The 21534-nt window shown below is 39.3% G+C and overlaps 1 protein-coding gene and 2 pseudogenes across 14 annotated transcripts in view; 2 read left to right on the top strand and 1 right to left on the bottom strand.

The window, feature by feature from the left end:
* The window catches only part of MDM4 (MDM4 regulator of p53), a 66323-nt gene that overhangs the window by 23624 nt on the left and 21165 nt on the right, over window positions 1-21534 (top strand). For 7 of the 14 annotated variants that reach the window (XM_077886692.1, XM_077886694.1, XM_077886696.1 and 4 more), the window contains exons 4-10: window positions 7472-7605; window positions 9000-9055; window positions 14110-14177; window positions 14916-15015; window positions 17191-17351; window positions 18816-18965; window positions 20864-20944. In XM_077886692.1, the coding sequence (XP_077742818.1) occupies window positions 7472-7605; window positions 9000-9055; window positions 14110-14177; window positions 14916-15015; window positions 17191-17351; window positions 18816-18965; window positions 20864-20944 (750 nt within the window). Of the gene's footprint in view, window positions 1-7471; window positions 7606-8999; window positions 9056-14109; window positions 14178-14915; window positions 15016-17190; window positions 17352-18815; window positions 18966-20863; window positions 20945-21534 lie in introns of those variants that run through there. The other 7 variants (XM_077886691.1, XR_013374092.1, XM_077886693.1 and 4 more) reach the window with 7 other exon arrangements.
* On the top strand, window positions 3729-3850 carry LOC144307473 (U4 spliceosomal RNA; annotated as a pseudogene).
* On the bottom strand, window positions 11013-11100 carry LOC144307471 (U6 spliceosomal RNA; annotated as a pseudogene).

The following is a 21534-nucleotide window of genomic DNA, read 5'->3' as shown; positions in this document are numbered from 1 at the left end:
TCTTTTAGCAGGATGGTCCTTAACCTCCACGTGTTTGAGGTCCTTCCAAACTTCTTGTTGTGATTTAGTTCTAATTTCAAGGCATTATGGTCTGAGAATATGCAGGGGACGATCCCAATCTTTTGGTATCGGTTCAGACCCGATTTGTGACCCAGTATGTGGTCTATTCTGGAGAAAGTTCCATGTGCACTTGAGAAGAATGTGTATTCAGTTGAGTTTGGATGTAAAGTTCTGTAGATACTGTGAAATCCATCTGGTCCAGTGTATCATTTAAAGCTCTCGTTTCTTTGGAGATGTTGTGCTTAGAAGACCTATCGAGTATAGAAGGAGCTAGATTGAAGTCACCAAGTATAAGTGTATTATTATCTAAGTATTTCTTCACTTTGGTTAATAATTGATTTATATATTTGGCAGCTCCCACATTCGGGGCATATATATTGAGGATTGTTAAGTCCTCTTGTTGAATAGATCCTTTAAGTATGATATAGTGTCCCTCTTCATCTCTCACTACAGTCTTCGGGGTAAATTTTAGTTTATCTGATATAAGGATGGCTACCCCTGCTTTCTTTTGAGGACCATTCAAATGGTAAATGGTTCTCCAACCTTTTATTTTCAGGCTGTAGGTGTCCTTCTGTCTAAAATGAGTCTCTTGTAGACAGCAAATAGATGGGTCCTGCTTTTTTATCCAGTCTGAAACCCTGCGCCTTTTGATGGGTCATTAAGCCCGTTCACATTCAGAGTTACTATTGAGAGATATGAGTTTAGTGTCATCATGATATCTATTCAGTCCTTGTTTTTGTGGATTGTTCCACTGAACTTCTTCTTAAAGGGGAATTTTAAGAGTCCCCCTTAAAATTTCTTGCAGAGCTGGTTTGGAGGTCACATATTCTTTCAGTTGCTGCCTGTCTTGGAAGCTCTTTATCTCTCCTTCCATTTTGAATGAGAGCCTTGCTGGATAAAAAGTATTCTTGGCTGCATGTTCTTCTCATTTAGGACCCTGAATATATCCTGCCAGCCCTTTCTGGCCTGCCAGGTCTCTGTGGAGAGGTCTGCTGTTACCCTAATACTCCTCCCTATAAAAGCCAGGGATTTCTTGTCTCTTGCTGCTTTAAGGATCTTCTCTTTATCTTTGGAATTTGCAAGCTTCACTATTAAATGTCGAGGTGTTGAACGGTTTTTATTGATTTTAGGCGGGGATCTCTCTATTTCCTGGATCTGAATGCCTGTTTCCCTTCCCAGATTAGGAAAGTTTTCAGCTAGAATTTGTTCAAATACATATTCTGGCCCTCTGTCCCTTTCGGCGCCCTCGGGAACACCAATTAAACGTAAGTTTTTCTTCCTCAGGCTGTCGTTTATTTCCCTTTATCCTCATGGTCTTTTAATTGTTTGTCTCTTTTTCCCTCAGTTTCCCTCTTTGCCATCAACTTGTCTTCTATGTCACTCACTCGTTCTTCCACCTCGTTAACCCTCATCGTTAGGACTTCTAGTTTGGATTGCATCTCATTCAATTGATTTTTAATTTCTGCCTGATTAGCTCTAAATTCTGCAGTCATGAAGTCTCTTGAGTCCTTTATGCCTTTTTCTAGAGCCACCAGTAGCTGTATAATAGTGCTTCTGAATTGGCTTTCTGACATTGAATTGTAATCCAAATTTTGTAACTCTGTGGGAGAGAGGACTGTTCTTATTCTTTCTTTTGAGGTGAGGTTTTCCTTCTAGTCATTTTGTTCAGTGCAGAGTGGCCAAAAGCAAGTTGTATTGGGAAAAGGAGAAAAAGAGAGGAGAGAAAGAAGGAAAGAAAAGAGAAAGAGGAAAAAAAAGGAAGAAAAAAATGAAAAAAAAAAAAGAAAAAGGAAGAAAAAGAAAGAAAGGAAAAGGGGGTGGGGGAAGGAAACAAATCAAAAAGCAAAACAAAAAAAAAAAAAAAAAAAAAAAAAGAACCACGGGGGGAGTATCTTCTGATTCTGTGTACTCTAAGTCCCTTGGCTTCCCCTGGAACTTGTCCGTCTAGCTGGTGTTCTGGGGGAGGGGCCTGTTGTGCTGATTTTCAGGTGTTAGCAGTTGGGGGAGCTGCTGTGCCCCTGCCTGGTGCAGGGCTCAGTGGGGGTTGTTTACCCCGTGAGGCCCCAGGAGCAACAGACCCAGTGGTGGGGCCAGCTCTGGAAACCTGGATTCAGCTCCGGCAGGAACTCCGGAGCTCTCGGTCTGCAGGGCCTGGAGGCTCGGGGGTGGGGCCGCTGATCTGCTCAGCTCGGGGCAGTAGCGTCCTTGCTGTGCTGTCCTGCGCCCTCCGGGCCTCTGCCTGTCCGGCGGGGGTGGGGGGGGGACGGGGCGGATCCTGGGCTGTGTCCCGGCGCCCTGTGCTCTGGGCCTGCGCTGTTGGATTCGCGCTCCCGGCCGCGCAGCCCCCTCCACGGAGCCCCCGCCCGAGGCCCTCCGAGCTGCTCCCGCCGCGGAGCCGCCCCCGAGCCCCCCCGCCCGAGCTGCTCCGGGTCCGCCGTGCGCGCTGCAGCCCTTAGGGAGCTCGGCGCACTCTCCGGGGGCGCAGGTGTCTGTTAGTGTCCCCGGGAGCCCGAGGGCATCCCCGCCCTCCTGGGTCCTGCTCCACCTCCCTGGAGCCCCTTTCCGCCCGGGAAGGTTGGTGCAGCTCCTGCGTCTCCGGGTCGGGGCTCTCCTGTCCTGGGGACACTCGCCCCGGCCTCAGCCGGGCTCCTCGCGGGGCCCCTCCCCCTTGGAGGCCTTTTGTTTCTTTCTTTCTTTTTTCCCCGTCTTCCTACCTTGATAGAAGCACGAACTCTACTCACTGTAGCATTCCAGGTGTTCTCTCTTTAATTCTCAGGCCGAATTCATAGATTTTCAGGATAATTTGAAGGTTTTCTAGGTAATTTGGTGGAGACAGGTGATTTGGAGACCCTACTCTTCCTCCATCTTGCCCCTCCCCCTATCTCTAGAATTCTGAAACTATTACCGAAGTATGGATTTTTAAAAAAATTATTTGAGAGAGAGAGAAAGAGTGCATGGACAAGTGTGTGTCAGGAGGGGTAGAGGGAAAGAATCTTCAAGCAGACTCCATGCTGAGTGAGGAGCCTGGCACGGGACTATCTCCAACGATCCATGGGATCATGACCTGAGCAGAAATGGAGAGTCAGACACCTAGAATGACTGAACTACCCAGGCACCCCAAAGTACGGATTTTTATATCAGTAAAGTTGTTGTAACGAATTGTGCTATCTCCTTCAATAACATGGTAAAATTTTCCTGGGTTAAGAAGAAATTAAGTACATATTGGTCAGAATGTTTTACTGTGGAAAAAGTTGGACAGAGTTTACATGAAGCTCTCTATTATGAATTTTGACCCTACCTGGTGCGTAGAGAAGAATTTCCTAATTTTTAATTTTTTAAATACTGGTTCTTAGTTTGTGTGCATTGGGGCAGTATGGTATGAGAGTTGAATTATGTACATGTTAGTTTTTTTTAGTTTAATATATTTATTTTTGTCTTATTATTTTAAGATTTTTTTTAAAGTTTTTTTTATTTATTTATGATAGAGAGAGAGAGAGAGAGAGAGGCAGAGACACAGGCAGAGGGAGAAGCAGGCTCCATGCACCGGGAGCCCAACGTGGGATTCGATCCCGGATCTCCAGGATCGCGCCCTGGGCCAAAGGCAGGCGCCGAACCGCTGCGCCACCCAGGGATCCCTATTTTAAGATCTTTATTTTGAAATAATCTCTAGCTTTGTGCAGTGGCAGTATTGTAGCCAATGAGGTTTATCCGAAGCGTGATTGATTATTGCTAATTGAAAACTGTAAATAATCTCTACACCCAACGTGGGGCTTGAACACACAACCCTGTGATCAAGGGTTGCACTTATGGACTGAGCCAGCCAGGCACCCCTAGTTTAATGCCTTTTATTTTTATTTGTTTGTTTATTAAGATTTATTTATTAGAGCATGCAAGTGAGCACACAGGTAGGTGAAGGAGCAGATGGAGGAGAAGAGAGTGTTAAGCAGAGTCCAATGTGGGGCTCGATTCTCACAACCCTGAGATCACAATCTGAGCTGAAACCAAGAGTTGGATGCTTAACTGACTGTGCCAGCCAGGCACTCCATTTAAGGCATTAAAAAAAAAGATTTTATTTATTTATTAGAGCATGAGCTGGGGGAGGAGCAGAGGGACAAGCAGACTCCCTGCTTAGCAGGGAGCTCAACACAGGGCTCCATCCCAGGACCCTGAGATCATGACCTGAGCTGAAAGCAGATGCTTAACTGACTGAGCCACCAGGTGCCCCCTATTTGTTTTTATTTTTTATTTATTTGTAAAGATTTTATTTATGTATTTATGAGAGAGAGAGAGAGAGGCAGAGACATAAGCAGAGGGAGAAATAGGCTCCTTGCAGGGAACCTGTTGCAGGACTTGATCCCCAGACCCCGGGATCATGCTCTGAGCTGAAGGCAGATGATCAACTGCTGAGCCATCCAGGCGTCCCCAAGCACCCCCTATTTAATACATTTCATTTTATTATTATTATTTTATAGGTTTTATTTATTTATTCATGAGAGGCAGAGACACAGGCAGAGGGAGAAGCAGGCTCCATGCAGGGAGCTCGACATGGGACTTGATCCCAGGTCTCCAGGATCACACCCTGGGCTGAAGGTGGCACTAAACCGCTGAGGCACCCGGGCTGCCCTATTTTTATTATTTTTAAAATATTTTATTTATTTGACAGAGCACAAGCAGTGGGAGCGGCAGGCAGAAGGAGAGGGAGAAGCAGTCTCTCTGCTGAGTAAGGAGCCTGTTGTGGTGCTCTATCCCAGGACTCTGGGATCATGACCTGAGCTGAAGGCAGATGCTTAACGGACTGAGCCACCCGGGTGCCCCTGCCTAATCAATTTTAATAGCAATCTTACAGGAATAGCACAGAAGACAGACGACATTAAAAACATGTATTTGCATATAGGACAACTGTTAGGAAAGTATAGTGAATGAATGGATCTACTGTATGATAAATATGCTACCAATCCCATATAGTTACTGTTAGTAAGAAATTTGCTTGTTTAAAGTAAATCCAGGTGTGCCTGGGTGACTCAGTCAGTTAAGCATCTACCTTTGGCTCAGGTCATGATCTCAGGGTCCTGGGATTGAGCTCCACGTCTGGCTCTGTGTTCCGTGGGGAGTCTTTCTCCGTCTCCCTTTGCCTGTCCTCTGCTTGTGCTCTCTTGTGTGCATTCTCGTTCTTTCTGTCTCTCAAATTAATGAATAAAATCTTTAAAAAAAATTTAAAAATCCAAATTGTCCCGAAAAATATAACAGGTTTATTTATAATTGTTATGAAGTTGAACTGCTGAAACATGTTTACTGAAACATGAATGTCTTAGGTCCCCACATTTATTTTTTTATTTTTTTAGGCCCCCACATTTATATTAAAAAATTCACACATGGGGATCCCTGGGTGGCTCAGCGGTTTGGTGCCTGCCTTTGGCCCAGGGCGCGATCCTGGGGTCCTGGGATTGAGTCCCACGTCAGGCTCCTGGCATGGAGCCTGCTTCTCCCTCTGCCTGTATCTCTGCGCCTCTCTCTCTATGTCTGTTGTGAATAAATAAATAAAATCTTAAAAAAAAAAATTCATACATGTAAAAATGGAAAAAATGCCAATACCTGATTTCTGTTCCCTATTTTTCCACTTGTAGTTGTATACTTTGGTACCTTTTGACCCCATGGGAAAAAAATCTAAAGTTCAGAACTACGAAGAAAAAAAATTTGTTTTAAAGAATGAAATGTTTTCCATCAGAGTTGATTCTTAGGCACATTCTCTGTGACATGCTAGCTGTATGTCTTTTGATGTAATCGTCACATGTTTGGTATGGATAGCACACAGATTGGTGTCTTTAAAAAGGCCCACCAGATAGGCCTCACTTGTCTCCTGCAAAGCAGCAATAGCTGCACTCTAGAAGCATAGATTTCTTTTAAAGTCCTGAGCAATTTTTTGCAGCAGATGCTAGAAAGGAAGTTTGTGAATCAGGAGTTCAGTGGACTCTTAATAATGTCCAATTTCATGGAGTGCCACAGTCCCAAGGCTGTAACCATGAGGTTTCTTCACCCCGCCAGAAGAGGGCATACTCTTCCAAATTTCTTTTTGTAGTCAGTTGCTTCCTCAGCGCTTAGCACCAGTCAGTTTATGAGTGGTCTGCTTTGTACAAGCCATGGTATAGAGACCTTATTTACCTGCCTCCTCTCCCACTGGCGCTTGAGGAGCCTAGAGATTATGATGGTGTGGCATGGCTACAGGCACTTAATTATGTACACATTTATAGATAATAGTTTCTATTGTATTAGAAGACCTTATTACTTTGAATACTTAGAGTGGATTTATTTCTTCTGAAAGTTTGACAGACATAAATTAAATCTTTCTTCTTTTTCTTCCAGTAAATACTCTTCCCCATCTTATTTCTCCCTAGATACTTGATTATCCGGGCAAAATGTTGCTTGGTATAGAGGGGAGCCTAGGAGCATTATTGTACCAATATAATGGGAACAGTATTCGGAAAATCTGTGCAGATATCTGATAATTCCTGAGAAGTTGGGGCCTAAAGTTAAAGATAGCTGCTTTGATTTGCCTGTAATCTGTGGCAACAGTTTTTACTGTCATTAAGTGAACTTAAATATTAAGCAGTTTAAAAAAATCTGCATAGGGAAAACATTAGGAAAAAATAAATCAAACTTTTTTTTAAAGATTTTATTTATTTATTTGAGAGAGAGACAGACAGAGATAGTGACAGAGATAGCAAGAGAGAGCACCAGCAAGGTGGAGAGGGAGAAGCAAGCTTGATCCTAGGACCCCAGGATCATGATCTGAGCTGGAGGGAGATGCTTAACCAACTGAGCCACCCAAGCATCCCTAAAACTTACGAATCATGAACTTGTCTGAGTTTCTTCCATTTTTGTGAACTCTGTGGAAAAAATCCAGATATACTAAATTTTTATTTGATAAACACTATTTTATGCAGTTATAGTGCTGATGGCTTATTAAACATTGTACTTCATTTGTGAAAAAGAATGAAATGAATATGCATCAAAAGCGTCTTGTAGTTGTGTGTCCCTGGATTTGGAAAATATTTTTATGACCCAGGCACATTTAAAGTTTATTACTTCTAGTTTTAGAACAGACCTCTTTATTTGAACTGGTGAGATTTTTTAACGGGATAGTAGGTAAATTCAATACTTTTCTCACTGTCAGACCACTACGTTTCTATTCTAAAAAGTAAGAATCTCTTGATGTCTAGCATGGTAATAAGTGGATGAACCTAGTGATTGGGGACAACTGTCTTGTTGTAGGACTCCTTACACAAGCACTGACAGTCACGCTCATATATGTTTTGTCTTTCTTTAGCAAACTAACTTACCTATCTTCTCATAATAATTTTGTGATTTTTGGAGCAGCTGGACAGACCTCTCATGCTGCTTTATTGCCATGCAGGTCATGCACTATCTAGGCCAGTATATAATGGTGAAGCAGCTTTATGATCAGCAGGAACAGCATATGGTGTACTGTGGTGGAGATCTTTTGGGAGAACTGCTAGGACGTCAGAGTTTCTCCGTGAAAGATCCAAGGTAAGAAGAGTGAAGGTTTGTTTATCTTTTTGGGTGCTTATAACCACTCAATCTTTATAGGATATTAATGGTTATTTATTCCTTTAGTCAGTCAATATTTAAGGGCCTACACATGTCAGGTAGCCTGTGATTCCCTAAGACCATGTTAGTGAGCAATAATCTCAGATTCTTTTTTTTTTTTATTTTTATTTTTATTTTTTTTAATAATCTCAGATTCTATGGAGCTTAAAGAACAGTGAGACTGTAGATGCTTTTCCCCATCTTCATGAGATTATCACACCAGCACATGGTAAAATTATACTGTGGATGTTACAGAAAAAAGGTACATGAAGCTGTGTAGGGGGTGGGATTTAGGATCTTAGGGGTTGGGATAAGATTCCTTTAGGAAGTGATATTTGAGCTGAGAGCTTCAGGATAAGTGAGGAGTGAGAGGTGCTGCAGGAGAGGGTTGGAGGAGAGCTTCTGGCAGAGTAAACATTGTGTGCAAAGGCCTGAGTAGGATGAGCTTGATGTGGCTAGGTTAGAATTTTGTGCAGCAGCTGTTATAGAGAGGAAGAGTGAGCTGATGAGAGAGATGTAGCATTGCTGGTTGATGATGGGCTTCATAAGCTCTACTGTAGAGCTTCTCTGACCTGTTTGACTTTCTCCAGCTGCATAGAGTTACAGAGTTATAGAGTCAAAAGGTAATTAGTAATGAACCAATGTTTTCTTTCTCAGCTTTGTGATGACAGAGATAGCGAGAGAGAGCACCAGCAAGGTGCAAAGGGACAAGCAGGCTTGATCCTAGGACCCCAGGATTATGACCTGAGCTGGAGGGAGATGCTTAACCAACTGAGCCACCCAAGCGCCCCTAAAACTTATGAATCATGAACTTCCACCCTTTCCCCAATTAAAATTGTAAAACTTAATTCTTTGTAAGTAGGAAGGAAAGAAGGAAGGAATGGTCTCCAAAGGAAATCTTGTGTTACGGTTAGCTAATTAAATAAAATGTAAATTAATCAGTTTCTTTTTTTTTTTTTTTTTTTTAAGATTTTTTATTTATTCATAGAGACAGAGAGAGAGAGGCAGAGACACAGGCAGAGGGAGAAGCAGGCATCATACAGAGAGTCTGACATGGGACTCGATCCAGGGTCTCCAGGATCACGCCCTGGGCTGCAGGCGGTGCTAAACTGCTGCACCACCGGGGCTGCCCTATCAGTTTCTTAATAGGGGCAAAGTAACACAAGTGCTTGGACATTATCATCTTGACATTTAAATAATTACTAACCTATTGTGGGGAAAACATTCTCTTCTCCATGTGTTATAGAGAAAGTTAGAAGATCACATATCTGATAGACATGGAATATTTTAATGGAAAACTATGGGGTTATTAATTTTTTTTTTGTCTTTCACAGCCCTCTCTATGATATGCTAAGAAGGAATCTTGTCACTTTAGCCACTGCTACTACAGGTATGTCACATCCTATTTCTTCAGTCTGTATCACAGCTTTGAGCTCAAAGGGGGCAAATGGTGGGAAAACAAGGAGGATCAAGATGGAAATGAATTGCTATGTTGGCATGACTGGGAGAGATACTGTAATACAGAATGTTATTAGTATGTTAATTTTTCATTGTGAAAAATTTCAAATAGACTGAAAATAGATTAGTATAATACCCACCTCTTAGTAATTGTTAACATTTTGCTACATTTGCTTCATCTGGATATACTTTCTTTTTCCTTAATTTTACTTTTTTTTTTCATCTAGACATACCTTTAAAATCTCTAACAGTTAAGGACCTTTTTCCTTTAAACGTAACTATAAATGTCATTCTTACATCCAACAAAATTAATAATAATAAGATGAATAATAGGGGATCCCTGGGTGGCGCAGGGGTTTAGCGCCTGCCTTTGGCCCAGGGCGCAATCCTGGAGACCCGGGATCGAGTCCCATATCAGGCTCCCGGTGCATGGAGCCTGCTTATCCCTCTGCCTGTGTCTCTGACTCTCTCTCTCTCTCTCTGTGTGACTATCATAAATAAAAAAATAAAAAATAAATAAAAAAAAATAAGATGAATAATAACTTCATAATGCTATCCAATAGCCAGTGTATGTATAGTTACCCCCAATTATCTCAGAAGTATCTTTTTTATTTGGCTTGTTGAAATCAAGAGCCAAAGTCCACACATTGCATTTGGTTGGTATGTCTCTAAGTATCTTTATAAAACAATCCTCCTTTTATTTTTATGTCATTTATTTGTTGAAGAAATGGATCATTTGTCCTGTAGAATTTCCCACATTCTAGTTGAGGTTGCAGATTTTGTCCTTGTGATGTTAACATGTTTCTCTGTTTCTTTTATTTTTGGTAAACTAGTGTAATGCTGAATAGTTTCAAGTTTAGATTTTTTGCTGAGAAGGTGTCATAGGTGGTGCTTTGTACATCTGTTGCATCTCATCTGAGTCATATAAGGTCTGCTTGTCCCTTTTTCAGCGATATTGATTCTGTGGGCTCATGGTGTTAACCCAATCCATCTGTTAGAAAGGTCCCTGAAGAACTTTCATCTAGCTAATGATTTTAGCTTTCTGTTATATGAATGCCAATTTGTCTAACACCCTTTGTTTAATTCCATATCTTTTAAATATTGTCCTTTGAGTTTAATTTATTAGGTATGTGAGGAAACGGGCTGCTTTGGGGTCTGAAGTATGGTGTATTAGAGATCAGTGGATCAACTGGATATAACTGAAATGTAACACTATCTCTTAATCATTTCCAAATAATGAAACTTTTCCCTTCCATTCCTAAGTGAAGCGCTTTTGTTAGCTTCAAATTAGATTTTAGGTAACCTTATCCTTTGAAGAAAGCCCAAGTTTGTAATTCTTTTAGATTGGTTATCTTTCCAGTTTACTGAAACAAATAATTGAGAAGAATCCATTCTTAATAAAGGTTTATGATTTAACGTGAGAACAGAGAAACTATTTTCATATTGAAATGTGATTTTTAACTTATATTGAATTTTGGAGCCTGTTGACTTCATTGAGCCATTTGCTCACTTTACCCACTTCACCCAGCTGTAAATTTCTGTTCAGATGGAAGGCCTTGCAAATAATATAGTGTCTTTATTGAAATTCAGTCACTTGTGAAATAGTAAGGCTTCCCTGGGATACTCACTGCAGGCCCAAAATACACAGAAGAGTGATTGATTGATTGATTTAAATTCAGTTTGGCAACATACAGTGTAACACCCCATGCCCATCCCATCAAGTGCCCTCCTTAGTGCCTGTCACCTAGTCACCTCATTGCCCCCATCCCTCTCCCCTTCTGCAACCCTTTGCTTCCCAGAGTTAGGAGTCTTTCATGGTTTGTCTTCCTCTCTAGTTTTTCCCCACTTGATTTCCCTCCTTTCCCTTATAGTTCCTTTCACTATTTCTTAAAAATATGGAATGCTTCACGAATATGCTGTCATCCTTTCACAGGGGCCATGCTAATCTTCTATTTTATTTCATTTTATTTTATTTTATTTTATTTATTTTATTTTATTTTATTTTTATTTTATTATTATTTTATTATTATTTTTTATTATTTATTTTATTTTATTATTTTTTTAAAAGATTTTCTTTATTTATTCATGAGAGAGAGAGAGAGAGAGAGAGAGAGAGAGAGGCAGAGACATAGGCAAAGGGAGAAGCAGGCTCCCCACAGGGAGCCCGATGCAGAACTCCATCCTGAACTGAGATCATTCCCTGAGCCAAAGGTAGATGCTCAACCACTAAGCCACTCAGGCGTCCCTCGTTCCAATTTTAGTATATGTGCTGCTGAAGCAAGCACTACACAGGATTTTGTATTTGTTCATCTACTCTATTAGAATTTGTTTTCTGATCTTTTCTCTGAATATCTGGAGTGGGTGTAATTCTCACTTTTTCTTTCTTGCACTACAGTATTTAACATGTCATATATATATATATATTTTTTTTTAGATTTTATTTATTTATTGACACACAGAGAGAGGCAGAGACACAGGCAGAGGGAGAAGCAGGCTCCATGCAGGGAACCCGATGTGGGACTCGATTCCGGGTCTCTAGGATCACACCCCAGGCTGCAGGCGGTGCCAAACCGCTGCGCCACCGGGGCTACCCTAACATGCCATATATTAAAGTGAACATTTCTATAACATTATTTTTTTTAAGCTATTTATTTGAGAGAGAGCGCACGCAAGAGGAGGGAAGAGTCAAAGGGTGAAGCAGACGCTGCACAGGGCTTGATCCTTGGACTCCTGGATCATGACTTGAGCTGAAGGCACATGCTTAGCTATAAGACTGAGCCTCCCAGGCACCGCTTGATAACATTTCAATTGAATTATCACAACCACCCCATGAGGAAGGTCTAGAGATGATGAAACTGAAGGGTTTTAAAATATTGTTTTATTTGTGTTTTTGTTTTTTGCTTTTTTTAATAGAATGAGCGATTTGTCCAAGATTGGTTGCCACTTACAATTGGTAGAACAGATATTTCTGACTGACCATTTCTTGCTCTTTTCATTGTGCCACACACTTGATATTATAACAGAATTTGCTCCAGTTAATTTTTCTTAACACAAATTTCTCTCTGAACTTTAAATCTTCAAAACATTTTATTCTTAAATTTGTCACTTTGAAATAATTTCAGTTACAAAAAAAGTAGTAGACGTATTATAAGGAGTTCCAAATATTCTTTACCCAGATTCCCCAAATGGTAACATCTTATATAACCCTAATACAATGTTCAAAACCAGAAAGTTGCCACACAGTAATTTTGATAATTGTCTGCTCTGACTTGAACTTGCATTGGTGCTTGTGGTTGGTCATCTCTGTTCTAAATAAATTGGGTTGCGTGTATTTTATTTAAAAAGACAAATGAGAAAAAATGTGTTTTTTTCTTTTTTTTTTTTTAAGATTTTATTTATTTATTCATGAGAGATACACACAGAGAGAGAGAGGCAGAGACATAGGCAGAGGGAGAAGCAGGCTTTCTGCAGGGAGCCCGATGTGGGACTCGATCCTGGGACTCTAGGATCATGCCCTGGGCCAAAGGCAGGCACTAAACCACTGAGCCACCCAGGGATCCCCAAGAAAAGTGTTTTCTGTATCATCTATTGTACACCTTTGCAAGTGAGTTAAACCTTTATTTTGATGGTTGAGAAAATGCCATTGTTTAAAGTAAAGTGGTCCTTTATGAATCATTTGTCCAGATCTCCATATGTATATGAACAAAATGAAATATATGACAAACTTTGTTATTTTAAAGTTCCTTTGTACATTATAGTTTTCCCAGATAATTTCTTTTTGCTTCTTAATATTTTAATCTAAGGAAGGTAGTAAGGCGTTAGAACTATAAATGACAGTAATCAAGTTGCTTTATTAAAGAAATGCTTAATCTGTGTTTTCTTGTTTATCTTTGAAGACCACTGTGGTCAGAAAATGCTTTCTCTTGAACTCCTCAGTATTCTCTGTTTACCTATAAAAATGCTTGTATAAAATCATGCTCTTTATAATTACAGTTTTGAAATTGTTTTGTGCAGAACAACTGAATTATCAGACCAGTTGTAGGATCAGTATTCTTTTCTCTGGCAGTCTTTATTACACAAGGATGAGGTTTACCTTAAGTGTCTTATCTCTGGACTTGAATAGTAGTTAGTGAATCCAGCCCTTAGTAGACTTATTTGGGAACATTTCAATTACATATAACCTCATATAATGAGCGGTCTAGATTATTAAATTTTCTACAGCTTATTGTTTTCCTGTAGTTAAGTTTTCATTTTCCATTTTGCTTGGAAAATTTCCAAGTCCTATCAGACAATCTAAGAATACTATCAGACAATCTAAGAATTTCACTCAGGTTACTGTTTTTGCTTTTCATTGACTTTGGGAAAAACTTTATTTGCTTTCGCTTCCCTCTTAGGAAATGTTTAGAATAACTGAAATATAAAACTTGTTAACTACAAAATTACTCTGTATTCAGGTAATGGGAATTTAAATCAGGAAATCTTCATTGACACTGTAGAATGTAAGTTTACATGAGGTGCTATTGTGTTATGAAGCAAGTGGGGAAAATTCTAGATTTTCAGATTTCATAAGCCTGCATAACTTTTAATAGTTGAAAATAAAAATTAAGGGCCAAACTTTTTTTGCTGTTGTTTACAAGTTAGGTGGATTACCTGTGGGAAGAAATGATAAAAAATATTCCATTATTTCTTGGTTGGAATCACTTTCATATTAAAATTTGAAATTTTGCTCTGAACATTTTTAGTTATTTTTCATTTTCTTCCAGATTACATTTTGGTAATACATTTTGAATATAGCCTGTCTTGGTCTTTACCATTTTTATCAGTTTTGATTTTTCCCTTTTGGATGAGAGCTTTGTCCAACCAACATGGAGAAGTACAGCTTTAGGGAGCAAACCTGGCTCCAGGGTTGTTTGCTGAGGTCCTTTTTATGTGGAAAGAATGGTTATTACCAGGGAAGGTTTTCCTTTTGTTTTACTTGCTATCCAGATGCTGCTCAGACTCTCGCTCTCGCACAGGATCACAGTATGGATATTCCAAGTCAAGACCAACTGAAGGTAAAATCACCACACGGTGACTTCTTTTGTTGTACAGAGTGGCCCCTTCTCTGTACCTATGGATCTTGGACTCCCAAGACCTTTCTCTAAATGTGGTAAGAATTTAATAAGAAAGGTTCTTGGGAGTTCACAGACCAGGGACAGAGTGAAACTTCTCTGTTCTGCCCATAACAGAGTTCCAGTCTCTGAATCTTTCTTTGGGATGTAGCACTTCTGATCTTCAGTTCCTCCAGTTGCATTTTCTTTGGGGTTTGTGTGTGCCTGTGTGTGTGATGGTATATGTATATAGGCGTTTGAAGAAAACTGCTTTATTAGACTTCAACAGGCTTGTTGCAGTTAAGTTCATGTCAGACCATTCTGAAAGCTTTCCCAAACCAGACCTGGGAAAACTTTATGATCATTTTGGTATGTGCTGAGGGTTTCACACGTTTTCTGAATTATGCCTAATTTTATAGTCTAGAGGTTTTATATTGATTGATAGCCTGTTTTTAACAGTAGATTTTGGCCTTTTGTGCAGAGATTTTTTTCCCCCCAGGTTTGGGATTCTCTTAGCTCTGCTCACAGTGGGTTGAGGAGAGGTGTTGCCTTTATCTGATGACTGTTGTGAACTCCAGAGATCTCTTTCTCGTGCGTAACCCATTGTGCCGCACAGTAACTGGTGAGCCAGAATGGAACTGCTACATCCCCTGGTCTCAGTCATTTTTACTGCACTAATAGAAGTCTTTCCCTTTTTTTCAGCAAAGTGTAGAAGAAAGCTCCAGTTCCAGGAAAAGAATGGAAGAAGGCAATATTCCTACACTGCCTACCTCACAACATAAATGCAGAAATTCTAGAGAAGGTAAGTTTTGGATTAAAGCTATACAGACTTTTTCTTTCTTTTTTTTCCTCTTCTTTTGTTGATGACATCTAGAAAGGGGATTTATTCACATTAAGCACTATCTATAATTGAGACCATTCTATAGACCACAAAAAAAAAAATAATGCACTTTCTTTGCATATGAAGTTGGAGGGAGCATATGTCATACTTACTCATTCTTTTCAGAATACTTTTTCTTAAGCTTAGTGACCATTGTTAACTTTGAAGAGATGGTAGTGCACTTTTAGCAACTTGTGTTTACTGAGATGGAGCAAGACTAGGAAGGTTAATACTAATAGAAGATTGCTGCAGATTTATCGGTTTGCCACCTGGTAAATCAGCTGCCTTGGCCTTTTCAATCTTGACATACTTGTATATATTCAGTCTGGTTAGGATTTTTATTTTGGTTTGTTTGCTTGAGGCAAAGGCTAATTTTGTAGAGTTTTGAAGTTTGCCAAGATGATATATACTTGGTATGTCTAAGCAAGAATGAGACCTTAGAGACCTTAGAAGCCAAGTAGTTCCTCTGCCCTTGGATGGTGGTCCTCAAGATCTTTAATATCCACCCTTGATATGCTATGGTCAGGTTAAGTGAGTTAACCAGTATTTTAGTTTTTCCCAAGCTCTGCTTTAGAAAATACCTCCTAAACTTTTTCCTACAAAGGTATATAAAATCATAAATTACTCAGAGGTATTAGATGGCATGATAGTTTCTAGTTTAGGTACCTGGCTCATACTTGGAGCAATGACAGGTTAGACTTTAACAACATCCCGGAAAGTGATACTGCTGAAATTGTTTTATATGTTTAAAATTGGATCCATTTATCATGCAACTGAATTTTGAACTACCTATTGCCTTGGAGCTTATTCCAGTCTGTATGGTATTAAATGTGTAATTTTTTCCTTAAATGCAGATTCTTGCTAATTTGCTACTCAGAAGGCTATTTGAAATATAAGAATCACCAATTCAAGAGACTATTACGTAGTTTGTGCTGTACATTTTGAGAGTAAAGAGCTTAGTAGTTTCAGGAATGTGTGTAGGTAGAAAGGACAGGCTTTGTATACATGGAAGAGATGTTTCTGTTCCCTTTACAAGATGTTAGCTTGACTAGACGAGGATAACTTTAATATGGCATCATCTCAGGAATTTAGGTTTTGATAATTTTAGTAATGAGTAAGTAAAAAGCTGAACTTTCCCCTGAATTTAATGGGCAGAGTTCAACATAACTTGTAAGTAGGTAAGGTCATCTTTTGTTCTGACAGGGACAGGGACATTGCAAAAGTTTTCAAGCACATGTACCTCAGCACATTAAAACACCTGTGGTTGCTATTGGCATGGCTGGTGCATTTGGAAGAGGTAGAGGAGAGGGAGAAAGTAGGAAAGGAGGGAAGCACAACAAAAAAAGATGGGATGTGTGGTAGCAACAAACTTATGTTTGTAACCACCTTGAATGTCATTTGGGTGTATAACACGAGATCTTTTAGTTGGAATATGTGGTGCCTTCTTATGTTTCGAGTTTGCAATATTTCTAGATCTTAGATAACTCCAAAAGAGCCCATTGATCCAGAAAGGACATAGGTATATATTTACTTAGACAACCTAGAGTTCAGTGTTCTGTAATGGTTGTTACCTATCCAAACATGAATTTGTGAGGAACATCCATAAATATGTGGTAGCAGTGAGACTGCCTTGACAACCTTGTGAAGGCCCATTTGGTCTGGACTGCCTTGCTTTTATCTCAGGTTGGACATTCTGCCACCACCATTTGCAGTTCAGTGAATTAAGCTATTATCAGGCATCATGTACTAGAGCAAGTCTTTCTTTAGTTATTGCCATGGTATGAATGCCTAACATGGCAGTAAATGACCATTTTGAAATCCTCTTAGAACAATGTCATTGTTTGAATGCCTTCAGAGTTTAGATTTTTTGATAAGTAATGATACTAGAAGCAGATGATCATTTGCTAATGAACAAGGCCTAAATTCGAGAGGTGGTCTGGGCTCTGTGACTGAGATACTTGATTTTGGTTTCTTTCATACTGGCCATAGAAATTTCTCTTTGCCTGTCTTATAAAGAGATTGTTAAGTGTTGCAAAGTGAGTTTTAATTCTTAGTGTTGTGTACGTAGTTACTTTCCTTTCCATTTGACTGCTGTAGATGAAGACTTCATAAAAAACTTAACCCAAGATGAGACATCTAAGCTGGACCTTGGGTTTGAGGAGTGGGATGTAGCTGGGCTGCCTTGGTGGTTTTTAGGAAACCTGAGGAGCAACTATACACCTAGAAGTAATGGCTCGACTGATTTACAGACAAATCAGGTAAATGTCACATTTGAAGAGGAACTTTTTGTTTTTTTTATGGAAGAGTAACATTCTTGGTTACTCTTGACCACACATTGCATTCTGTAAGAATTCTTATTCAGTGCTATGACTTTAAGTACCATCTGTGTGCATCTGATGCTCAAATCTGTATCTGCAGCCCTGACCTCTTCTCTAAATGCCCAACTTCTAAATTCAGCTGCCTACTTAACACCTCCAGTTAGATGATCTGACATTTAACATGTTCAAACCAGAGCTCTTGATTTTTTTTTTCTAAATTTTTCCCCATACATTTCTATTTAGCCTTTCCTTTTTCACAAATCTACCTTCTCTCCAGTTATTCCAGCCAAATCTAAGGGATATTATTGATTTCTTTCTCTGTCACACATCACACTCAGGTTATCAGTTCTTTATCCAAAGCAAATCCAAAATCTAACCACTTTTATTACTTCTGGTGTTAACACCCCAACTTAAACCATAATCATTCTATTCCTTTATCTTATTTTATATTCTCTCTTACACTTCTCACTTTGAAAAACTATTATTCTATTTTGTTTATGTATTTGCTCCCACTGAAATGTAAGTCCAGGGCACTCTATTCTGTTACCTTGTACCTAGGAAAGTATCTGACACCCAATAGGAGTTCAGTGAGTTTTTGCTCAGGAAATAAATGGATATAGAATAGTGGCAAAATACTAAGTTCTTTCCTAGGAATATTGGAGAAAAGCATGTCATGGAATATCCATAGGTGAATGCACAAAGAAGGTTATATTTAAAGTTGTTCAGGAATCCAGGAAAGAGGATAGAAGATACGAGTTACCATCAGTATTTCTCATATTCCAGTAAACATTTTTTAAAAAGATGTTAATTAAGTAATTAATTTAGAGAGAATGAGCGAACAGAGGGATGGAGAACCTCAGACTCCTTGCTGAGCACAGAGCCCAACATGGGGCTCGATCTCACAACCCTGAGATCATGACCTGAGGCCAAGTCAAGAGTTGGATGCTTAACTGGCTGAGCCACCCAGTTACCCCTCAATAAACATTACTGAACATAAAGGAAGTAATATGTCACAGTTAATGGAATGTTTTCTAGATTCTTCGAGTACTATCTTTGGAAAGGAATTTAGGGAACGGATTTTTTTTTTTTTTTTTTTTTTTTTTTTTTACTTGAGCAATTACAGAGTCTTTAACTTTTGAGCTCTTTGGTACAGTTTCTTAGATGTTATACCTTATTTACTGTTAAAATAGAAAATTCCTTGCCAGGCTCCCTATATCCATTCATTAGTTTATACATAGTGGGTGCTAGGTAGGTACCTGTTGAATAAATAGATGTTTGCTGAAGAAAGGCTATAGGTATTCTTTGGAGATGTGTGAAGATACTGACTTTTGGGTCATTTCTGTTGGTTCAGTGTCATCGATAAGCCTCTGACTACAGAAACTCACATTTGTTTTTTTCTTTTAGGATATAGGTACTGCTATTGTTTCAGACACCACAGATGACTTGTGGTTTTTGAATGAATCTGTATCAGAGCAGTTTGGTGTGGGAATAAAAGTTGAAGCTGCAGACACTGAACAAACAAGTGAAGAAGTAGGGAAAGTAAGAGACAAAAAGGTATGTTTGGAAAAATTTCATGTATTTATGGGCACATAGTATAATCTGTTCAGATCTGGTATGTGACTCTGTACCACAGAAGACTCACATAATACCACTCTTTTACTTTTTAATGTTTTCCTGTATCCAGTTTTAAGATTCACATTGTCTTAAAAATACACTGTCTTAAAAATAGGATAGGACTGTATTGGTATAACTCCTTCTTCCTTAAAACCAAGAAGCTGCCCTTTCCTACTTGTCTAATCTCTCAGAAGTGGAGTTTTTTATTCTGGAGACCTTACTTTGCTAATAAGGGGCAGAGTTGTTGTTGTTGTTTTTGTTGTTTTAAAGATTTTGTTTATTTATTAGAGCATGCACAAATGTTGGGTGAGGAGGGTCAGAGGGAGAGGGAGAAGCAGACTTCCTGCTGAACAGGGAGCCTGATGTGGGGCTTGATTCTAGGACTCTGGGATCACCACCTGAGCCAAAGGCAGATGCTTTAATAGACTGAGCGAGGTGCCCCTTCAAAGCAAAGTTCTAAATGGCTACAGTAGCCTGTAGGAAAAACACTTCCTGGTTCTTGGACATCTCAGTATCTTCCATAGTCATTCATATCTAAATGGAAATAGACAAGTGAGTTCTCCTTACATAACTTAGAGTTTAAGTAAGAGGAAAGAAGAGAATTAGAACTCTGAATACACATGATGTGAGTACACCAAGATAAAGAGTCATAGAAACATGTGCTCAAGTCTCAAAAGAAATTGGACAGCAGATCTAATGTTGACATTGACAAGATTCTTAGTAAACATCTATTGAGTAAATATAGCAAAACACAGACCTAAATAGGTTCATCTTTTTAGGAGATCTTCATAGTGATTTGGGTTCCTGAAGGATATCCTGGTATGTCTGTAGGCAGATTGATGCGTGGGTCCTGCTAGAATAATTGTATGAGTAGCATTAGAAGAGACTGCAAGTGGCTTGAAAGAAGACAAAGGTGACATTTGGAAACTTCCATTGAGAGAGATGGGACTGGGGGATCCCTGGGTGGCGCAGCGGTTTAGCACCTGCCTTTGGCCTAGGGCGTGGTCCTGGAGTCTCGGGATCGAGTCCCGCATCAGGCTCCTGGCATGGAGCCTGCTTCTCTCTCTGCCCCCCCCCCCCTCTCTCTCTCTCTATGTCTATCATGAATAAATAAAATCTTAAAAAAAAAAGAGAGAGATGGGACTTAAATACTTGAACTTGTGTGAGAAACTTGTGTGCCATACTGAGGTTCCTAGTTGTGCCATAATTAATTTTACTCCATTTACTAGATCACAAAATAGGGTCTTAATTTTTAGGATTTTAAATTCTAAATTTAAAAATTTAGAAGATACTTCCCATATTTCTTGACTTTGTTTCCTGGTCCATGGGCACATTTTTATAGGAAAACCAGAGTATCACATAACTAGTTTTACTTTTTTGTTGTTTTTAGGTTTACTTTTGAATACGAAATTTACTTTTCATAAAATACTTTGTTTTCATTCTTCACATCTCAGGTCCTTATTTTATGTAGTGTCTTTCACTTCATTTTTTTCATGCAGTCCTTATTCTTGTGTCTGCCTGCCTAGATTCCCAAAATAAAAAATTTCCACATTTAACGATTTGTAGCTTTCCTATTCTGATACTGTTTATTTTAATTCAGATCATACATTTGGGTACCCTCTTGTATTTGGTGACCCTTTTGCACACTTTTCAATCATTTCTTCTACTGAGCTGCCAGCTGGGCATGCACAGTCATTTATGCCATTTTCTTTTTTAAGTGCTAGTGATAAAGGCAGAATGTGAGCTTTAAATTGAAGCTCTTCTGTCTCTTTTGCTCTCAGGTTATAGCCTCATCTTAACTAGGTGAACCTTACTAATGAAATGTCTTTGCCTTGCAGGTGATTGAAGTGGGGAAAAATGATGACCTTGAGGACTCTAAGTCCATAAGTGACGATACTGATGTAGAAGTTACCTCTGAGGTATGAGGAGCTGTTTTGCACCACACGTCTTCACTGAGAATGTTCTAGCAGTGCATTTGTGTTGCAGAAGGCCATTTCCCCCATTTCTATCTCCCTTTCCTTGATGTTAAGACATGTTGGCTTCTCTATATCTTGTTAGAGGTATTAGAATTTGGAGAAGAGGAGAATAAGTTGATCTAATCCTCTCCCCACCTTGAAAGGGGTGACTTAAATGCCTGTCTGTATGCCCTTCTCCCTGCTAACAAAATTCTTTGGATGTGATGCAGTGGATACACAGAGTTATTTAAAATAGTCCTGTACTACTTTGCCCACTAAACAACTCTCCATAGGTAGATCTATAAGCTATCTAAAATTCTTTGTCAAGGATAAAGATCATATTTTCACTGCTTTCTTAAAAACAAATTAATGGAAAATGACTTAATTTCTACACAAGTTTACACTAATGGAGGGCTAGTAAATGAACATGTAACATTAAGCTATTAGGTATTAGGTGTGGATTTGTCACCAAATGTGACAACTGATGTTTAGACTCAGACCTTACCTTGCTTTTCTTTTTTCATTCTAGTTCTCCACTTTCCTTTCAATGCTTC

The sequence above is a fragment of the Canis aureus genome, chromosome 38, assembly GCF_053574225.1.
Source record: "Canis aureus isolate CA01 chromosome 38, VMU_Caureus_v.1.0, whole genome shotgun sequence".
NCBI classification, from domain to species: domain Eukaryota; kingdom Metazoa; phylum Chordata; class Mammalia; order Carnivora; family Canidae; genus Canis; species Canis aureus.
The sequence above is the reverse complement of the archived record's forward strand: the minus strand, read 5'-3'. Positions and strand labels throughout refer to the sequence as shown.